This window comes from Nesoenas mayeri, assembly GCF_963082525.1.
Source record: "Nesoenas mayeri genome assembly, chromosome: 1".
NCBI lineage: Eukaryota > Metazoa > Chordata > Aves > Columbiformes > Columbidae > Nesoenas > Nesoenas mayeri.
In genome coordinates this window covers 202447208-202466098 of record NC_137541.1, presented here as the reverse complement: position 1 = coordinate 202466098, position 18891 = coordinate 202447208, and the positions used below count along the sequence as shown (strand labels likewise).

The 18891-nt window shown below is 38.6% G+C and overlaps 1 protein-coding gene across 1 annotated transcript in view; it reads left to right on the top strand.

Annotated features, from left to right (window-relative positions):
- Positions 1-17859, top strand: part of MTNR1B (melatonin receptor 1B) — a gene marked incomplete at its 3' end in the record, with an annotated part of 31142 nt that extends 13283 nt beyond the window's left edge. Inside the window, exon 2 of the mRNA XM_080350288.1 lies at positions 16991-17859. Coding sequence (XP_080206414.1) covers positions 16991-17859 — 869 coding nt within the window. The remainder of the gene's footprint in view (positions 1-16990) is intronic.
- Between the last annotated feature and the right edge of the window lie 1032 nt (positions 17860-18891).

Sequence of the window (18891 nt, the reverse complement as noted above, 5' to 3'; positions counted from 1 at the left end):
ACGGTTCTTTGAGACTCTTGGAAATCTATATTCAAAAAACTGAGAATTACAGCCAACTCATTTTAAATCAGGCATTACTCAATGGAACAGACAGGGAGTAATTTTTTAATTGTTACAAATAAATAGTTTCACACATCACCTTAACAGGAATTTCCATCTTCACTCAGACAAACCTTCTGGTCTGCAAATTCAAGACAGTATGCACCTTTAACACATCTCTGTACTTTCTTCCATGTTGTCCTTCAAAACTAGATGACCACCCTTTTTAGCTTCTCGGATAGAAGTTAATTCCTCTATTTTCTTGGAAGCACCTCAGCAAACCCATTCTGATGTATTATAGTAAACTACACAGTAACATCTACTGTAGTGCTCTGAAGTGAAGCCACCTGTTACTGATGGCATTTTTAGCCTCATTCATCAAGGCTGTTATAAATTCTGAGTTCAGGCTTAAGGACTGCATCCCACATGTGTTCAAGAGCCAACAAGAATGGTGTGTGTTACCCACAGAGATACACAGAGTCATCATGCTATTACTTCTACATAAGTATAAAATCATAGAATCATAGAATCATATTTAGTTTAGAAGAGTTTGGGTTGGAAGGAACTTTCAAAGGTCATCTAGTCCAACCACCCTGCCATGAGCAGGGACATCTTCACCCAGATCAAGTTGCTCAGAGCCCCGTACAGCCTGGCCTGGGATGTCTCCAGGGGTAGGGCATCCACCACCTCTCTGGGCAACCTGGGACAGGGTTTCACCACCCTCATTGTAAAAAATTTCTTCCTCATGTCTAGCCTGAATCTCCCCTCCTTTAGTTTTAAATCGTTAACCCTTGTCCTGTTGCAACAGGCCCTGGATGAATGAAATGAAAAGAACAGATTTCTCAAAGTGTTCATAAGCCAAGGAACTTACTGAACATCAGGCTGTTCAGGAACAGCCTCCACCTTACACCTATGTACGAAGTTAATTAATTGCATTATCTACAGAGTTAGAATTCACAAAAAGCTGATGTGAATTGCTTTACACAAGGAATACTTGTGTACATTCTGAAGCAAAGATATGACCTTTCCTGAAGATTTCCTACAGGAACCAGCTAACTACACTATTGAAGTGTAGCTAACTACCAGATAAAACTGGCAGCTTCACTGGTAGCTACATTAAACCAGATAACTAACTGGTAACTACACTAAACCAGCTAACTACGCTATTCAAAGCTCCACCAGCACTGAACATGCATTCTCTTCTGAGTAAAATAATATGATTCAGATCCCCAGTGCTTCATTCCTGATATATAAATAAATATAATCTGCAAAGGACTGACAGATAAGTACTTTGGAAACTGTAAGAGGTGCAGCTCTGTATTCCTTCTTTTACCCCCAAACACTACCAGGGCCACCGAGGCCAAAAGAACTTACCTGGAGAGTTGAAATATCTTCCACAACACTTCCAGGAAATTTCTTGTATAACTTATTTTCAAGACAGGATTTCAAGCTGTGGGTAGCCTCAGCCTATGAGACATGTTTCCAATTAGTGTCTCATTCTCAGCTATTGCTTTTTATATCAATTATATCATAACCTAAGCAAAAATTGACTTAATTAATGGTTGGAAGACAAGCAGTCAATAAAATTGCAGGGTGCTGTAAGATGGTACCACTTCTGATTCCTTAATAAAGTAATGAATAGCTGACAGAGTAACTAATCCTGGAAACCATTTCCAAAAACATGAAAGACAAGAGGGTGATTGGTAGTAATCAATGTGGATTTACAAATAGAAAATCATGCTTAACCAATGTGATGGCCATCTAGAATGACATGATTAGCCTGTTGGATGAGGGAAAAGCACTAGATATTGTTTACCTTGACTTTAGTAAAGCTTTTGACGTTGTCTGCTATAACATCCTCATAGACTAGCTGACAAAGTAGGAGTTAGATAAATGGACAGTGAGGTAGACTAAAAACTGGCCGAATGACTGGGACCAGTGGGGTTGTTATCAGTGGCACAAAGTCTAGTAGGAAGGCAAGCCACCAGTGGTGTGTCTCAGAGGTCAATACTGGGACCAATACTGCTTAACTTCATTAATGGTCTGATATAAAACTGAGAGGAGTGACTGCTAAGTCAGAAGGTGATGATGCCATTGAGAGGGACAGCCTGGAGAAATGGTCTGACAGGAACCTCATGAAGTTCAACAAAGGGAGGTGCGAAGTGCTGCACCTGGGGAGGAACAACTCCAGGCACCAGTATATGAGGTTGAAAGCATCTTGGCAGAAAAGGACCTGGGGTCTTGGTGAACAACAATCTGATCATGAGTTGGCAATGCACCCTTGCAGCAAAGAAGACCAACAGCTTCCTGGGGTGCATGAGAGTGCTGCCAGCAAGCCAAAGAAGGTGATCCTTTCCCTCGGCACTGGTAAGGCTACAGCTGGAGTGCTGTGTCCAGTTCTGGGCTCCCCAGTGCAAGAAAGGTGTGGACTTATGGGACTGAAGTCCACTACAGGACCACTAATGTGATTAAGGGCTTGGAGCATCTCCTGTATGAGGACAGGCTGGGAGAGCTATCACCGTTCAGCCTGGAGAAGAGAATGCTTAGGGGATTTTATCAATGTGTATAAATACCTGGTGGGAGGGGTGAAGAAGAAGCACCCAGACTCTTCTCGGTAGTGCCCACCGAGAGGACAAGAGGTAATAGGTACAAATTAAAACCTGTGAAATTCCATCTGAACACAAGAAAACTGTTTTCGCTGTGTGAATGGCTAAACACTGGAGCAGTCTGCCCAGAGAGGCTGTGGAGTCTCCATCTCTAAAGATATGACTGACCCTGCTTGAGCAGGAGAGGTTAGACTAGTTGATCTCAGGAGGTCCTTACCAACCTGAAAGAGTCTGTGATATGGTGATTCTGTAAGACTCTATCATGAGAACATAATTTGCTGTAAAAAATTTGTATTTTAACCTAAGTACTGGTGGAAAGATCTTTATTTGACATAATTGGCAGAACTCTATTACAGCACTGGCTTACTGATGCATAGGTAGGCTTTGACGCATCCTGACTTCTGAGATCCCTGATTTCTGAAAAGCTTGCACTTTTTTTTTTTTTTGGTCAGTGCACAAATGTTTAAAAGTGGTAAATTTCCTGTGAATTTAATGTGGTCTGTTATTGTTCACTGCCACTAGTTTTCCACTCCTTTATTACTCCAGTTTGGAAAAGACCAAACAGGAAAGTGAAGTGAAGCTGGAAATATGTTTGCAGTAGCATTAGCAGCTTTGGTTGCATGTCATCTTTTAAGCAAGGGTTAGCCTTTTGATAAATAATAGGAAAATAATAGTTTGTGTTGGCAGAACTCTGTATTTGCGGTATGCAGCGATATTGAAAGCAGCCAGGAGGTAAACTCCCATGAATCTTCTGCATCAGTAGGTCCAACCATCAACTAAAACATAAAAATAATTTTCCAAAAGAGAAAAGAGAGCAACATACTGTCTCACACTTTTAATTACATCAGCACATTCACCTGACAGAAAATGGCATAAAAAACTTTCTGTTAAATTGAGAGGCCTCAGATAATGCACCAATTATTTGATTAATAGGGGACTTGTATCTTTATATGCCTTTGTCTTGTTAAGTTAGAGGTCATGATAGAAACAAAATTGAAAATTCAAGGTCCCCTGCCAAAAGTCAATTAGCACACTGGCATATTCCAAGTATTTTACTGGCATAAAATATAGTGGGAGAAAGTAACTTTTGTGTTGTGTAAAAATAGAGCAGTTCTACTCAAGGACACAAAGTCTACCTGTGAGACCTCCAAAGTGACTGCAAAAATACTTGTTCTTAGATTCCCGGGTGGGGTTAGAGCCCATGGACAACAGATTTTTTTCTGAATCAGTTTTCATGTTAAGCAAGATTTTCCTTTATTTTTTATGCTTCCTTTTGCAGTCATTAGAAGCAAAATGGGTTATGTTGAAGCAAGTCTTGTAAAAAGATGGCTTAACCATAGTGATCTACCTAGAAAAAACAATCTACTGGTAAGTGGGTTGAAATAGTTTAAAAGATTTAACCTATGATTGTGGTCCCAGATATAAACCACTAGCTATACAATCCAGAGTCTAATTTCAACATTGGACATTTATTGTTTTAAAGTTGAGCAAAACTTAACTGATTTGAGATCCTGTAATTATGCCTCTGGTTAGATAAGCTCAAAACCATGTAATCTTCAGTCACTCTTATGAAACATCTGGTAGGCTAGGACAGTAAGGATTGTAAAACTTGCTATACAGTCAGGTTCCTGGTCAAATATGAAGCAAGAATAACCGGTCTGCTTACAGAAGGCAAGCAAAATAATGAAGTACATGACTTTCAAACACAACATTCTCATGTAATATTAAGTATATACAAAAGTGATTTCCATTTGAGCCTGATTTAGTAAAAATTACTTTGGTTTGACCCAGTTTGCAGGTGTATTCACCCAGGTATGACTCGGTACTTAATGCAAACAGAAGTCACCCACTGCTCTTTCTGGATTACAGGCCACCAGGTTGCTCACTTGGGTTACAGCCAGAACCCCAACAAGGAGTTAGTCTGAATGGCTGGTTGTAGTTCACAGTGCTCAAAGATCCTCAAAGTAACATGTGGAAAAGGATTCTGCAGCCTGGGTAAGATGGACCCAGTATTTAAGTATCTAGATAAGAAGGAAAATTCTGGCCTTGCTAAAGCTAGTGGGAATTGCTTTCCAAAAATATACTTGCTAGGATCTGGTGCCTCTTCCCTCTTTCCATGCAGCTTTTGCCACACTCCACCTTCCACCCCCCAGGTTTGTGAATATTTGTTGGTCCATATTCTCTGTTTGGCTCAGACCTTTATGTCCAGTCAGAGACAGTTCAGATCCTGCTACCACAAGGAATCTGAAGACACAACCATAAACAACACGAAGCTCCACCTCCTCTAATCTCTGCTGGGAACTATTCTTCTGACCGAGCAGCTCCAGTTCACTGTTGATGACCATGTTTTTTCTCTACCTGCATAGTAGCAGGTATGAACTTAGATACCCTCTGCTATTTAGTAGATCAAGTGGAGTTCTCGTCTGTTGGAAAACCAACTTTATCTTTCCCCATTCCCAAGTGAAAACAGTAAATATCCTATATGTCCATTCCTTACTAGAACAGGCCACCCAGAGAAGTGGTTGAGTCTCCATGGCTGGAGATAATGAAAACCTGACTGGACTTTGCCCTGAACAACCTACTGTAGTTGACCTCTCTTTGAATGGGAGCGCTGGACTAGATGATCTTCAGAGAACAATTCCAATATAAATGATTCTGTGATTATATTGGTTATATATCTATGCCTACTGCCCTTCATTTAACTATCTCACCACTATCATGAATCACAGGCCCAGCCAAAACAGAGTTTTTATCTAGTCATTTTGCAAGGCTTTTATTGGCTCTCAGAAAGGACCTTAATTCAGAAAATGATCTTTACACACTTAATCTGTATTGAGTTGAAACACAAACAAGCCAATACTTTAGAAGAGGACACACAATCATTTTCTGTAAAAGCAGTTTATTTACTCATCTGTTTACAAACCTATGAGTATCATTATAAGATGAATCATGCCAGTGTACTTTGCTTTAAGACCTTGTTTCCAAAAGCAGCAGATGGCACAGGCTGACAACAGCTTCTGAAGACATTCATCTCCCTGTGCATGTACAGTGGTGAGGCCTTCCAAAAGCTCAGAACAAAAAGGGTAAGACTTTTCCTCACTGAAAAATTATAATGGACATTTTCAAGTATCATCTGTTTTCTTCCTTGATAAAATAGGAAACAGGGGAAGGGAAAAGAAGATCATAATGAAGAGACTCCAGCAAGCATTAGAAACATTAGCAATTTGTCAGCTTAAATATTCCCCATATTAAATGTTCCTGTATGCTATATTCACTGCAGTGTATCAGGTTCCATTTTATAGAATTACCAAGGCTGTCTTAGGACCCTGCACCATGTCTGGAAGTTGAACATAGGAACCTCTAAAAGTAGATAGCAGTAATAATGGGCTTAGATTTGATTTCTTTTGGGAGCTGCGACTAGTTTGCCTGTACATGCTTTGCATCTACTTGTTTCTGGTTGTGCAGCTGTCACATGCTGTGGGTCCTTCATCTTCTTCCACAGAACAATTTAGTAAATCACCATGGAAGCTACCACTTACAGGTCTTCATTTCCACAAGAGGAGATCCCAACATTTGTATTGGTCAAAACACTCTGTTCTGTTTAAATGAGTCTACTGGGCAGAGCTACAAGATGCACCTTATCATAGCTAACCAATTCTCCTGGTGCTGAGTGTGTCCCATAGTCTGTAACTGTCCCACTTTTATTCAGTTAATATATCTGCTGGATATTTTTATATACATTCTGTAATATCTTGGGCCTTATATTGAAAATATAATTATTTTATGTTCCGGGGTTTGTTGTGGGTTTGTTTCTGGGTTTGTTTGGTTGGATCTGCTACTGAATACTCAAAAAACCTGCAAAACTACCAGCTTAACATCACAAAACATGGCTTTTGTTTGCACAAAATTATTTCATTCCTCAATTTCCTGTCCTGCTTTCTAAAAGAAGGTGGAAGATAAGCTATTCTAAGGACCTGAATGCTGTTTTGTTGTTGTAAGAGAGAAAAAAACCCAACATAATTTTCTTTGACACAAATTCAGCCTAAAGGCAGGAGCAAATATGAAGGTAATAGCAGTGATATGTCCTTACTTTGTTTATTTCCACACTTCAGTCTTTTATAGCTGATCTGAACCAAGTTTTTTGTTTTCTTTTTTTTCTTTTTTTCCCCACAAAATAACATCCTACAAAATGCTACATATTTCATTTTTTCTATGAAATGCAATATAGTGTTGGGATTCTGAAAAAAAATGTTATTAGCAATAACAGGTTGTCTAGCTATTTATAAGATCTGACTAAATGGCACCTGTTGTGTTTTACAGCTTTTCATATTAGCCCCTTTGTCAGCAGTAAATGAGTTTTCTTACTTGCAGTTTTTCATGTAGGTTGCCTATTCTTCCTTGGCTAAAGCAATCAACAGCTGTGATTACTTCAAGTGAAGAAAATTAAGCTGATAAGTACTGACAGATACAGGAAACAAAACTTCTTTCATGAATTAGTGAAAAAAAAGTCTGGTTTTGTTGTTATTCAATGATTGCGCTCAGCAACTAGAGGTTTTGAAGCTGGGCAGTCACTGGTGCCTGCAGTGGTGAGCACTTGGAGTAAATGTCTTGGCTTCATTCCCTGCATGAAAAGCAGCAGTACATTCTTGCAGCAACGACACGGCCTTTTGCCCCTGACTCCAGTGAGAGGGCATTGGTATAAGGGACCTTCAGTCCTCAGCCTGCTGCAAAATGCAGCACAGGTGCAGGAGGCTCGGCGTACAGAACAAGGTTATTGCCCCTTCAAGCCTTTTGTCAACAAAACTGGGCTGGTTGTGTAGAGGAGTAGCTGGCAAGGACCCAGATGAGAACATCACATCGTATCACTCAGATTACCACAACAAGGGAGTCTGAGAAGAAGCTGTTCTTCTGAATGGTACCACTGGAGCCTACTGTCTTTATAAAAGCAGATGTATAGGTACAGACCTATACAGGGCACACCCCACCTCATACTCTGTCTTTAAGTATAGATGTAAGTAGGCACTCAGGAAAAAAAGAAGGGAACAGAGCAACCCTATGTGATACTGCTCTCCTGCATTCTCTCAACTTGTGATTCCTTCCAGCTCAGAGGATTTCCTGAATCAAACATGTTATGTCTGTTTAGCAACCTTCAACTGATGTCTCTTTCAGGTATTTCCCCAGACTTCCCTTGAATACAGATAATTTTTTTTTTGCATCTGCTAAGGATCTGTTAAGGATTTCCACATGTTTACTACCTATTGCAGCAACCACCCCAGCTTGTTTGCTTTGAATTTGACTAGCTCTGCTCAACAGCTCTAGGTTTTTCTCGGTTCCAACCCCCAGTACCAGCATGCCACTATGGTGTCATTTTGGAGCAGCGAGCTGGACAGTCACTGTCATTCTTTTCAGGGTGTACCTAATAGGATCATAGAATAGTTTTGGTTGGAACAGACCTTTAAGGTCATCATGTCCAACTGTTACCCTAACGCTGTCAAGTCCACCACTAAACCATGTCCCTGAGAACCTCATTTGTGCATCTTTTAAACCCCTCCAGGGATGGTGACTCCACCACTTCCCTGGGCAGCCTGTTCCAGTGCCTGACAACCCTTTCTGTGAAGAAGAGATGATATTATCTAATAGAGAAGAGCAAGACTCATTAATCTAGAGTGTTCTTCCTAATCTGTGTCTTGGTAGAGTCTCTGCATCTGTCTCAGTTTCTCTGTTTCCCACCTGTTAAATCATGAGACTTTTTTATTTTTTTATTTTTGCTTTTGTTTTGAAACATACTGATGAAGAGCCCTCTACAATATAAGTGATAATCTGTGTGTTCTGGTTCTAGGGTGAAATTCTTGAACATAACCTAGAAAGAAACAAGCAGGCTAACCCCAGAAGAGCAGCAGGGCTGGTGAGCAGGGCAGTCTCTTGAGACTACGGGAGACATAGGCTCAAGTCCTTCCTCAAAGAAAAGCTTTCCTACCATGGAACTGTCCTAAGCACTACGCAATAGTGAATTCTCAGAAGAGCCTCTCTTGTCTCTTCTGCTTCCCCTTTTCTCTCTGAAAACAGCCAGTAGCAGGAAAGTTCCTGCACTATCAGAAAGTATCAGGAGCCCAGAAAATTATTTATCACCCCTTAAACATATTTTCTGATTAGTGATGAGACTTTTACTCTGAAAGAACCAACCACTTGCTTTTTCTTTCTGCTCTGATTGATGACGCAGTGTGTTGTCTCTGTTGTGGTTGGTGCACTAGGTAGCAAGAGAGTCACCACTGCCCCTACTTGCACCAGAGAAAGCCACAGGTGAGTAAAATTAGGAGTTACACACCTAGGAGTTACTAATCTCAAACCTTTACTAAATTTGTAACAGCACAGCATTAGAAATATTTTTTGCACCTGCAGTCTATTATGGAAGTCATGGTAGCAAACTCTCAACAAGTACCACTGTTTCCATATTTAACCACAGGGAGAAGAAGACTGAGCACACAGAAAAAAATGGAGGCTTTGTTCACTGGGTTATATCCATATCCGGCTGCCAAGCAAGCCAAAACCATGATCTCAAAAACATATTAATCAAGAGTGCAACTGAGGTGCCTCTTTTCAGCAAGACTATGTTGACATCTGAGAGCTGTGGCTTACAAGCCTAAAATTCAGCCCCTGCACATGTAGCTTCCAGCACCAACTCACAGTTGCAGATGTAGGGCCAAGAACACAAGTCTGTCCCAGTCCAGCAGTCTGCAGGTCACTAAACTACAATCTCAAGCTCCTTTTTACATGCTAAGCTGCTATTCCTGTGAATCCTGCATTCTTTGCATTGCAGCACAGCCTGAAAAAGGGCTGTACAGAGCATCCTCCACTAAACACTGTAGGGTGTTTGTATTTTTTCATCTTAAAACAAAAAGTTCCTCTTCTCATCTTCTATATAACAGCATAGTGTTTTCATCCAGAAAGTGGATGACTAAGGTTTAAACCCTATTTAGTCTGGATTCCAGACTTCTATGTGAAAACACAGACATCTGACTTTCAGTGTGCCTGGACTTCTGAGCAGAAAGCTCTCCCGAAGCCTTTGGGGAGCTGCACAACAAAGGGATAACTGCCACAGTAAATACTCTCTTTCTGTTCTGCCTGCAGTACTACCCGTGGTGGTAGAGAATTTTCATTTTACAAATCATAGGATCAATATTTTCACTAAATATTTTAAACAGTTTCATAGAACATATGTTTTCTTAAAAGAAATAACCTGAATATTCCATAGATCAAAGACCAGTCTTGGTTCATTGTCTATGTTATATTTTTTCTGGAGTCTCTAAAGTACTAAAGTATGGATGTAATGAAAATATATTGCCAGTCCCTTTCCATTACATCAATGTCTGCAGTATATCCCACTAACATCTGAAATAATGAAACATAACCACAAAGGAGTGTATCACCACTTTTAAACTGTCGTATTCAAAGAAAACAAAAACCTATCTGTCACTTTTTTTAAGCATTATGTTAAACCTCCTGTTTAATAACACATTGTTAAACATTATACTAGATTAACATGTCTCGGTAAATCAAAGATTACCCTAGGTCTTGGCTTGTAGTGTCACGGGGAATTCAACTGTCAGTGTGTGAAAGACTTAATTCTCTGCTCCACCTGCTGCTGTTATCTACATTTGGTGGCTTCATTCCTGCTGACACGGATGGAGTTTCATCTGATTTAGGGTAGTAGGTTTTATTTTTCTGATGGACTATGAGGAAAAAAAGAGTCGACACAGGTAATTTTAAACAGATTTAAAAGTTATATATTTAAACAAATAATCAAAAACTACAAGAGCTTACATACTGTAAAAAATTACCACTCTAGACAAAATGAGAGACAAAAAACAGTAGTGAAGAAATAAGAAACATCAGCCTTTCTCCAGGAGCAGCTAACATCTCCCTACGTGCCATTTGAGCCAAATGTGCTCAGCCACTCTGGAAAGAGAAATAAAAACCTACGTAGTCCTTAGCTCTGCCAGCCTACTTCGTGCCAGTTCTTCAGTCCCTCCAGAGTCATGTTTTTCCTTCCACATTAAAGAGCAAAACTCTCACGATCAAGCCTGAAATGAGCTGCAAGAACTGTAGGAACTGAAGCCCAGTAGAAAATACGATAGGTCAGAAAAGGTAGGTGTCACTGGCAGCTTCAAGAACCAGCAATAAAGTGGCCAGGGCTTCCATTTAAAAGCCACCACCTGGGAGTTTAGCAGAAGTCCTGGCTCTGATGGCATAGCCTTCTGTCTTATTATGCAATCCTTTCATAAGATATGCTAAAAACTAACTGAAATTTTGGGAAAGATTATCAGGTGAAGAAACTGCAAGTATCCCTGTGTACATGGGCATACATATAATGAAGTAGCTTCTGGAGTGGGACCAGCTACACAGTTTCATTACAGTAATAATCTGTTTTGTCAAATTACTGAACTTTCATCTGGAAAACCACTCGTAATGAGCTTAGGTTTGCACTCAGTCTGGTGCTTAGAACAATCTATGCTTAAATGTTTTGGCTGAGCAAATTGGTCCTTAGTTTCAGTTTCAGGGTTGTTCTAATACAATCAGGAGTGGAGACATAGACACATGAAGTCACTTTTATACCAATTTGCTGTTAGTTGAGTATGCTCCTGGTTTGTCTGGTCTGACCTTGAGGCTCACTCTAATGACAATTCAGTAGGCCTGGAAATTATATTAGGCCTGGCTTTCAAAAGATGATGTTGCACTAGAAATCCAGGGAAATACTTCACCAGAACTTCATGGTTTCTATTGCTAATTATTAGTTATAGACAAGGGGAGATTAAAGGGGAATAGCCTTCTTGACTGAAGGACTGATTGCTTTCTTCAAGATGTTGTATATGCCTCTTTCATCCCCATCTTGGTCTAGACTCAAACAGCAGATCCAGTAAGCCACTTCTTGAAGTGAATCATGACTAACATGCCTTGGGATTAACTCACTGCTACTTCTCTTTGTCTGAAAGTAAGATCTGCTCTTTTAAAAGTTGTAGGAACTAAGAAATGGGTTTAGGCTTTGTGAGTTTTTTGTTTGGTTGGTTTTGGTTTGGTTTTTTTTGGTTTCTTTTTTTTGTTTTTTTTTTGTTGTTGGTTTTTTTTTTTTTTACAGCCAAATATAATTGAAGTGGTTCATTTATTTTTCATTGTTGCTCTTGCTATATGGATGAAATGTTTTCAGTATTTCATATTCTTATCAATAAGAGGTATTTATTTTCTTTAAAATGGTCTTCTTTAAGACTATAGCAACTCTGCTATTATCTTCAGCAGTCATTAAAGAGGCCTAAAAGGCAGATAATTTGCACCAATATAATGTAGTATAATGTAATATAATGTAGTGTAATGTAAGACAATAACATTAAGATTAAAACTATAAAAATAACATTTTGTTTCCACAAATTGCTGGTAGTCAGAAACACAAATTACAAGCCACCACCAGCACCTTCCATACCAAGCCTAAGATCAGGATCAAGGTTGCCTTTACTAGAGAGAGGTGATGTCACAGCTGAGGATGGATTTTGTGTGCAGGCAGCACTACCACTTGCAGGAATCTGGAATTATGATCAAGACTGTAAAACGTTGTTGTTTTTTTTTTTACCTGTAATAACTTACAACAAAGAACCAAAAGATTAGACTCACCTTGTGCATTTTGTGAACATTTATTTTGTGAACACTTTAAAAACTAGAGCAAAAAAGCAGTTTGTATGCGTAGTGTTTGTATAAAAGTAACTAACAGAATGGATAACACTATACATCCCTGAAGTGGTATCTTGTGTCTATGACTATGAGTCTGTCTAGAAACTGAGCACAGCTTTGTACAGCAACCGCAACAAGAAAGCCATTGGAAGCCTTCTAGAACTCTCTTTTTTTAAGTTAATTTTGAGTACAGGGGCTACAGTAATCTGGCAGAGGAATAAAAAAGGGGTCTGAAGAGTGAGATAGCACTAAAAAATGCCTCATTTTTAGTTCAACTCCTTCTTGAGGATGTTCATCACTGTGAGCTCTGCAGAGGAATGATTTATATAATGATAGGACTCTTATTTACTTCATTAAAGTAAAAATCTTGCTCCTCTTCCTGTAGTACATAAAAATAACTACAGGTAGTGATATCGTAGAGTTCTTATCATTCTCAACCAGTATAAAAGGCTATTTATTTATAAACTTAGTACTGATAATTAGAGGTGGTTTTAAGCCTTAAGCTCAAAGAACTTTCCCACTTACATTTGGACTGAAGACATAATGAAGTAAGAAATCTGCAAGAGTGACTCTGAGTTTTCCCTTAAGATTAGGTTATGGAAATGGAAGAATAAAACAATTATCCTGAGTCATCAGTCATCGGTATTTTAAAAAATCTGCCAATAGATTCATGCACTTTCTGCCTTTCCTGTCCCTACTCCTTACCTGGGTTTCTCCACAGCGACACAAGTTTGACAGTAGGAGAGGAAGAGACAGAGAAAAACACAACAGTCTGCACAACAGGCTGTGTTCAAATACTTTTCCTGTCTTGAAACCAGGCATCTGAATGCTAAAGAAGAAAACAGTGATGGATACACAAGAAGAGTACATGAGGACAAACATGACTGTGGCTGCAGGGAGAAACAGAGCTAAGAGGGTGACACCTTTTTGCAATGTGTCAGGATTTCTTGTTCAAATGTGTAACTATCAAAACACCATCTGACAAAAAATAAAACTTCATGATTTATATAATGATCCATTTCAGCCAGTTTGAAACCAAGAAGCAAAACCTTTGAAAAAGTGGTTGATGATTGCAATTGTTTGGTTTTTGTAGAGACATTAGAACTCAATTGTCTTTGCAGAAGGCAGATGCTCAGTCCTTAAATGTCTCGACCTTACCAAACAGTTTGTTCTGTGATTAAATTCCTACAATATCAAGTCACAGGATTGCAAGAGGGTGTGAAAGTTCATTTTTTCCTGTTAACTGAGGTAAAAGAAACAATATGCAAGAATGCCTCATGAAATATTGATCCAGTTCCATTGCACCCAAAGTGAATATCTGAACTTATTTTCTTTTCTATGCACCCAGCTATCAATGTTTAAAACAGTGTAGATGTGTATCTTTTCGATTCCTTGGTTAGATATTTGGCTTTTAGTAGCTACTACTTGTAATTAAGGAGCCTTTCCATTCCAGTGAGCACGTGTTTCTTTTAAATGAATATAATCTTCTGTCTGATAAAACCAAAATCCAGGAACGAAGTCCATTGAGTAAATTATGGAAATAATGATAATAATTCCAACTAGATGAGCATTTGTGGTTTCTATTTTGTCACAGTTAGCAAAACATTACCTCTTTGATTTCCTTGTTAATGTAATTATAACCACTCCAACCACTGTGTCTTAGGTGTATCAGGGAAGATTTACTTTCTCCAAGCACTTACAAGACTTCTAAGATCTCAATTTCTCAAAACATTGTTTATGCATTTTTTATGAATTAGAACAGTTTCTCTCTATTTTTGTAGATTATTCATTGCAGTAATATAATGTTAAACTTCATCTTGCAGTCAGCCAAATCGAAAGAAAATAAACACTGGACCTTATTTTGCAGTGCACAATGTGAATGTTTGACCCTGTAAACAGCCATAAAAGTGACAAATCACTTGAGGCCTTTATAGATATTGCACCATTTTTCTTCTATGTTGTAAAGTGGTATATTAAGTTTTTGACAAGTTCATTGCTAACTCTCCTTATTCATTGCAGCTGGAATTTTCAAGAAGTCCTAAATTACACACACAATTTTGAAATTCTCTTGTCAAATGTACTTTACAATAAATTTCCAAATATGATTGAAAGACCTGAATGCCCACTTGATTTTAACTGAACAATTACATTTTATGTATAAATCGATGCTGGGGGGCCTTAGAGATTAGATTATTCTTAACATACACTCTGGACTAAACTCTATCTTTCTCCAAAAGACATTTTAAAACAGTAAAAAGTATATTTTCTTTCTCCTGACTTATCTATCTTCTAATGTCAGACACAGTGATGAAAAAACATAAGATAAATTCTTGTTGTCATGATGTAAATATGTTCTGATAAAGGTGCTCCTGCTTCATTGCTAGTCTTGTCCTTTATCTTATTTATCATACGGCTGGAAAAGGCCTTCAAACTCATCTCATCCTTCCTATGCTCAAAACAAGGATCAGGTGTATCTAGGCCAGTACTGACAAATCTTTATTTAACTTTTTCTTCAACCTTCAGTTGCAGACCCAAACCAAGATGTTCCAGCACTTCCTTCTCCTTGCCTTTAAAACGTTTTTCTCAATGTCTAATCTAAAACCGCCTTGTTGTGACTGAAGCTTTTTTGTGCCCACCACAGTGATAAGAATGGATAACATCCTTTCAGCTTCACTTATCTGAGGTTATCATGTCCCCCTTAATCCTCTCCCTAGTTTGTTCAACCTTTTCTCAGAGTTAGTAAACTATTAGATAATTGCTTTGCTCTAGATTAGATCTATTTAGGGTTTACTTCTTTCCTGAAGTGTGGAGCCCCAAACCAGAGACATTTCTCCAACACCTTAGCAATCCTGACTAAGACAGAAAAATTAATTTATGTATTTTCAAAGAGTTCTGGTTATGCATCTGAAAATCATGTTCACCTTTTTTTAGAACAACGTGGCATTACTGAATTTTACTCAGTTTAGCACATATAAAGCTAGCAGGAAACGTTTCCTTGTGCAGGTCCAACAACATACTTAGATCCCCTCAACCTTAGAGCAGCAAGGGACTGTGATGTGGGAGGACAAAAAACTGCAATACTATTGGTTTTGCACCCTGCTTCTAAGACAAATAGCATGGAATTGCCTCACGGTGAACTGTAGCTATGATAACACTTGGCCTTTGAAGTATAAAGAGAGTGTGAGACAGGCTGCTAAATGTAGAGCAAGGAACCGTGTAAAATAAGTTGCACACCACTCCTGAGATGTGCTATATCTCTCTATCTACAGATGGAAAACTGTGCTTTCTGTGAAGTTCAGTTGCTGCTGCACAAATTCAGATGAGCATGGTCTTCCCCTGGGAGAAAGGGAGTTCCCCATTCTTTAATTCAGGTTAAGCAAGCTACAGATATAGAGCAGGTGGAGCAACCAGTTAAATCCTACAGAGTTGCTGGTTTTCTGGCTCCCAGATGAAGATTTAATTATCCACAGCATTATTTCTGTGATTAAAATTAAGTGGAGAAATGCTTTTCTATATGATGACTATAAAGCTCAGGATTTGTAGGACTGAGCATCTAATTGCTCTTTTTAAAAAATAATTACATTCTAAACATAGTTTTAAAAGCTACTTGGGTTGTTTGCACTTCTATTCATACTGTGAAGGACTAAAAGCAAAAAAGTGAGTATGCAAACCAGAAATGTGTTTTATGCTACCTAAATGTCAAGAATCTAAAGTTAGTACCTCTATTTTCTGTCTCCTGGGGAGTTCCTAGAGAATGATTTCATATTTTTCTTAAAAAGCAAAGAAAGCACTACTTACCATGGTAAGAATCTCATTTTTCAGGAATATAGTTTACTATCTCAATATTTTATTAAAGTATCCTTAGATACAATGTTCATAAATTTCAAACTTTTGAAAACAACACTGTTGAAATACAGACAATAGTGTTTATCTAGAAGTCTAGAAGTTCTAGAAGTTCTTAAAACATCATCAGCAAAAAATAATCTAAAGGCTCTTCCCATTAATTTGAATTCTTTATCTTGCATTCATGCATTTTTTCCTTGGTATAATTAAATATGTGTTTCTGCAGTGGATGGTGAAGGCAATATCCACTTTCTTAGTCAATCCAGTGGGAAAATAACTGCAGTATGAGTAGGCCATTCATGCAGAAAATATCTATATAACAGACTATTCTGTAGCAATTTAGACATAAACCAACACATCCTTCTAATCCCTACAGACCTAGTACTTGCATATCTCTTCGTTTGATGCCTGTTGAGCCTGTTATATTTCAGGGATAGATTAGAATGGCATAATGGCCTGTCTACCTGCCACAATTTAAACTTGTTTCTTTTTCACATCATTCAATCCAGCTGTGGAGTTAACTACACTGAAGCAACTCAACATGTGCTTGCTGACGGTTGTTTATTAAAGAAGTAGAAAGGAGGGTACAATCAAGTCACCAACAGATTTGAAATATCATGTTGATGCAGATATTTCTGTGGTATTCTACCTATTGGTCCTATATACCTACTGCATGCTGACATCATCAAAAATTTAGCATTGCAGATAGCCAAAATAATATATTTACTTCTCCACAACTATGCTTGCTGTCAGAATTATGCCTATATATTTTTCTTTTTCCCCAGGTAATGCATTTGTGGTGAGCCTGGCTTTGGCTGATCTGGTGGTGGCCTTGTATCCATACCCACTGGTGCTCTTAGCTATTTTCCACAATGGATGGACGTTGGGTGAAATGCACTGTAAAGCGAGTGGCTTTGTGATGGGACTCAGTGTAATAGGCTCTATTTTCAACATCACTGCAATTGCAATAAACCGATATTGCTATATATGTCACAGTTTTGCCTATGAGAAAGTGTACAGCTGTTGGAACACAATGCTGTATGTCTCCTTAATCTGGGTATTAACAGTAATTGCAATTGTGCCAAATTTTTTTGTTGGCTCTTTAAAGTATGATCCACGAGTCTATTCCTGTACATTTGTTCAGACTGCAAGCTCCTACTATACGATAGCTGTTGTGGTAATTCACTTCATCGTCCCTATCACCATTGTGAGCTTCTGCTACCTTCGAATTTGGGTTTTAGTGCTTCAAGTCAGAAGACGAGTCAAGTCAGAAACAAAGCCAAGACTGAAGCCAAGTGACTTCAGAAACTTTCTTACTATGTTTGTGGTTTTTGTGATTTTTGCCTTTTGCTGGGCACCTCTAAACTTCATTGGACTGGCTGTAGCCATTGATCCTATGGAAATGGCACCAAAAGTTCCTGAATGGTTATTCATCATAAGCTACTTCATGGCTTATTTCAACAGCTGCCTTAATGCAATAATATATGGACTTCTTAACCAGAATTTTCGTAATGAATACAAACGGATTTTAATGTCACTGTGGACGCCAAGGCTTTTCTTCCAGGACACATCCAAAGGAGGGACTGATGGTCAGAAGAGCAAGCCTTCTCCTGCTTTAAACAACAATGACCAAATGAAAACTGATACCTTGTAGATGTGTGATAATCAATGCAAGAGTCTGTCCTGGAGAACTCCAAGAATACAGTTGTGATGTTCTGGTCATTCTTGCTTACTTTGGGGGACTTTCCATTTGGATGAAACTTTGTGACTGGAATACTGTCTCCTTGATAAAGCTCGTGGCTTTCAATTCATGATTTATACAAGTTAGCAATTGAAAACACATTTCAGAAGTAAAGCAGCAGGTGAGTGCAAACTGTTTTAGTTCTGAGAGCTGAACTCTGCTCCTGGACATATAAATGAGGCATTTTTTTTACTTCAGTGGTAGTTTTGTGTTCTTCTTACAAAGTAAGGACTCATTTCTTAGAAGATGTAGTGATGGTACTTGTCTATGGGCACAGCAACTCATCAAGGCTGCAGGGTGAGATTTTCCTCCTTCCTGTATCTGAACAAAAAGAGTGAAGCAGACAGTGTTTTCCACACATAAGCCAAACCACATTTCTGTGCATGTACTGGTGGCAGTAGTAGCATCTTTAAATCAAACTGGTAAATTCGAGAGAAGAATGTTTGTGTAAAAGCAAATATGAACATATGAGCCTTTCCTCACAGGTCTTTAATACTTAAATACACTGAGATTAGGAATACAGGGTATTTACTCTGTTCATATTCTGCAGTTGATTTTATGGTAGATACCATAACATAAATGGTTGATTTCTTACACATTTACTTTATGCAATATTCTTCCTTTAAAGAGGACTAAATTTTAATTGCATTCCATTTATTCACCTAAACATTTACATCCAGTGTCATTTCATGCACTTTAGCACACCTTATACATTTACAATAGACTGGAAATTATGGCATATGACCTGTGACAACTGGACAGCAGTCAGGATATCCTGCATCATTTCAAATGACACTAGACCAAAGAAGAAACCCTTTTGATGGTAATGGTATCTGAGACACTTGCCTCACTTACCTACATCCAATTTTGAACAAAATCCACTGTTGGTGTCTAACCTTAATTGACCTGCAAGGTTCCCTGTAGTGGAGATATGTTTCCTTCCAT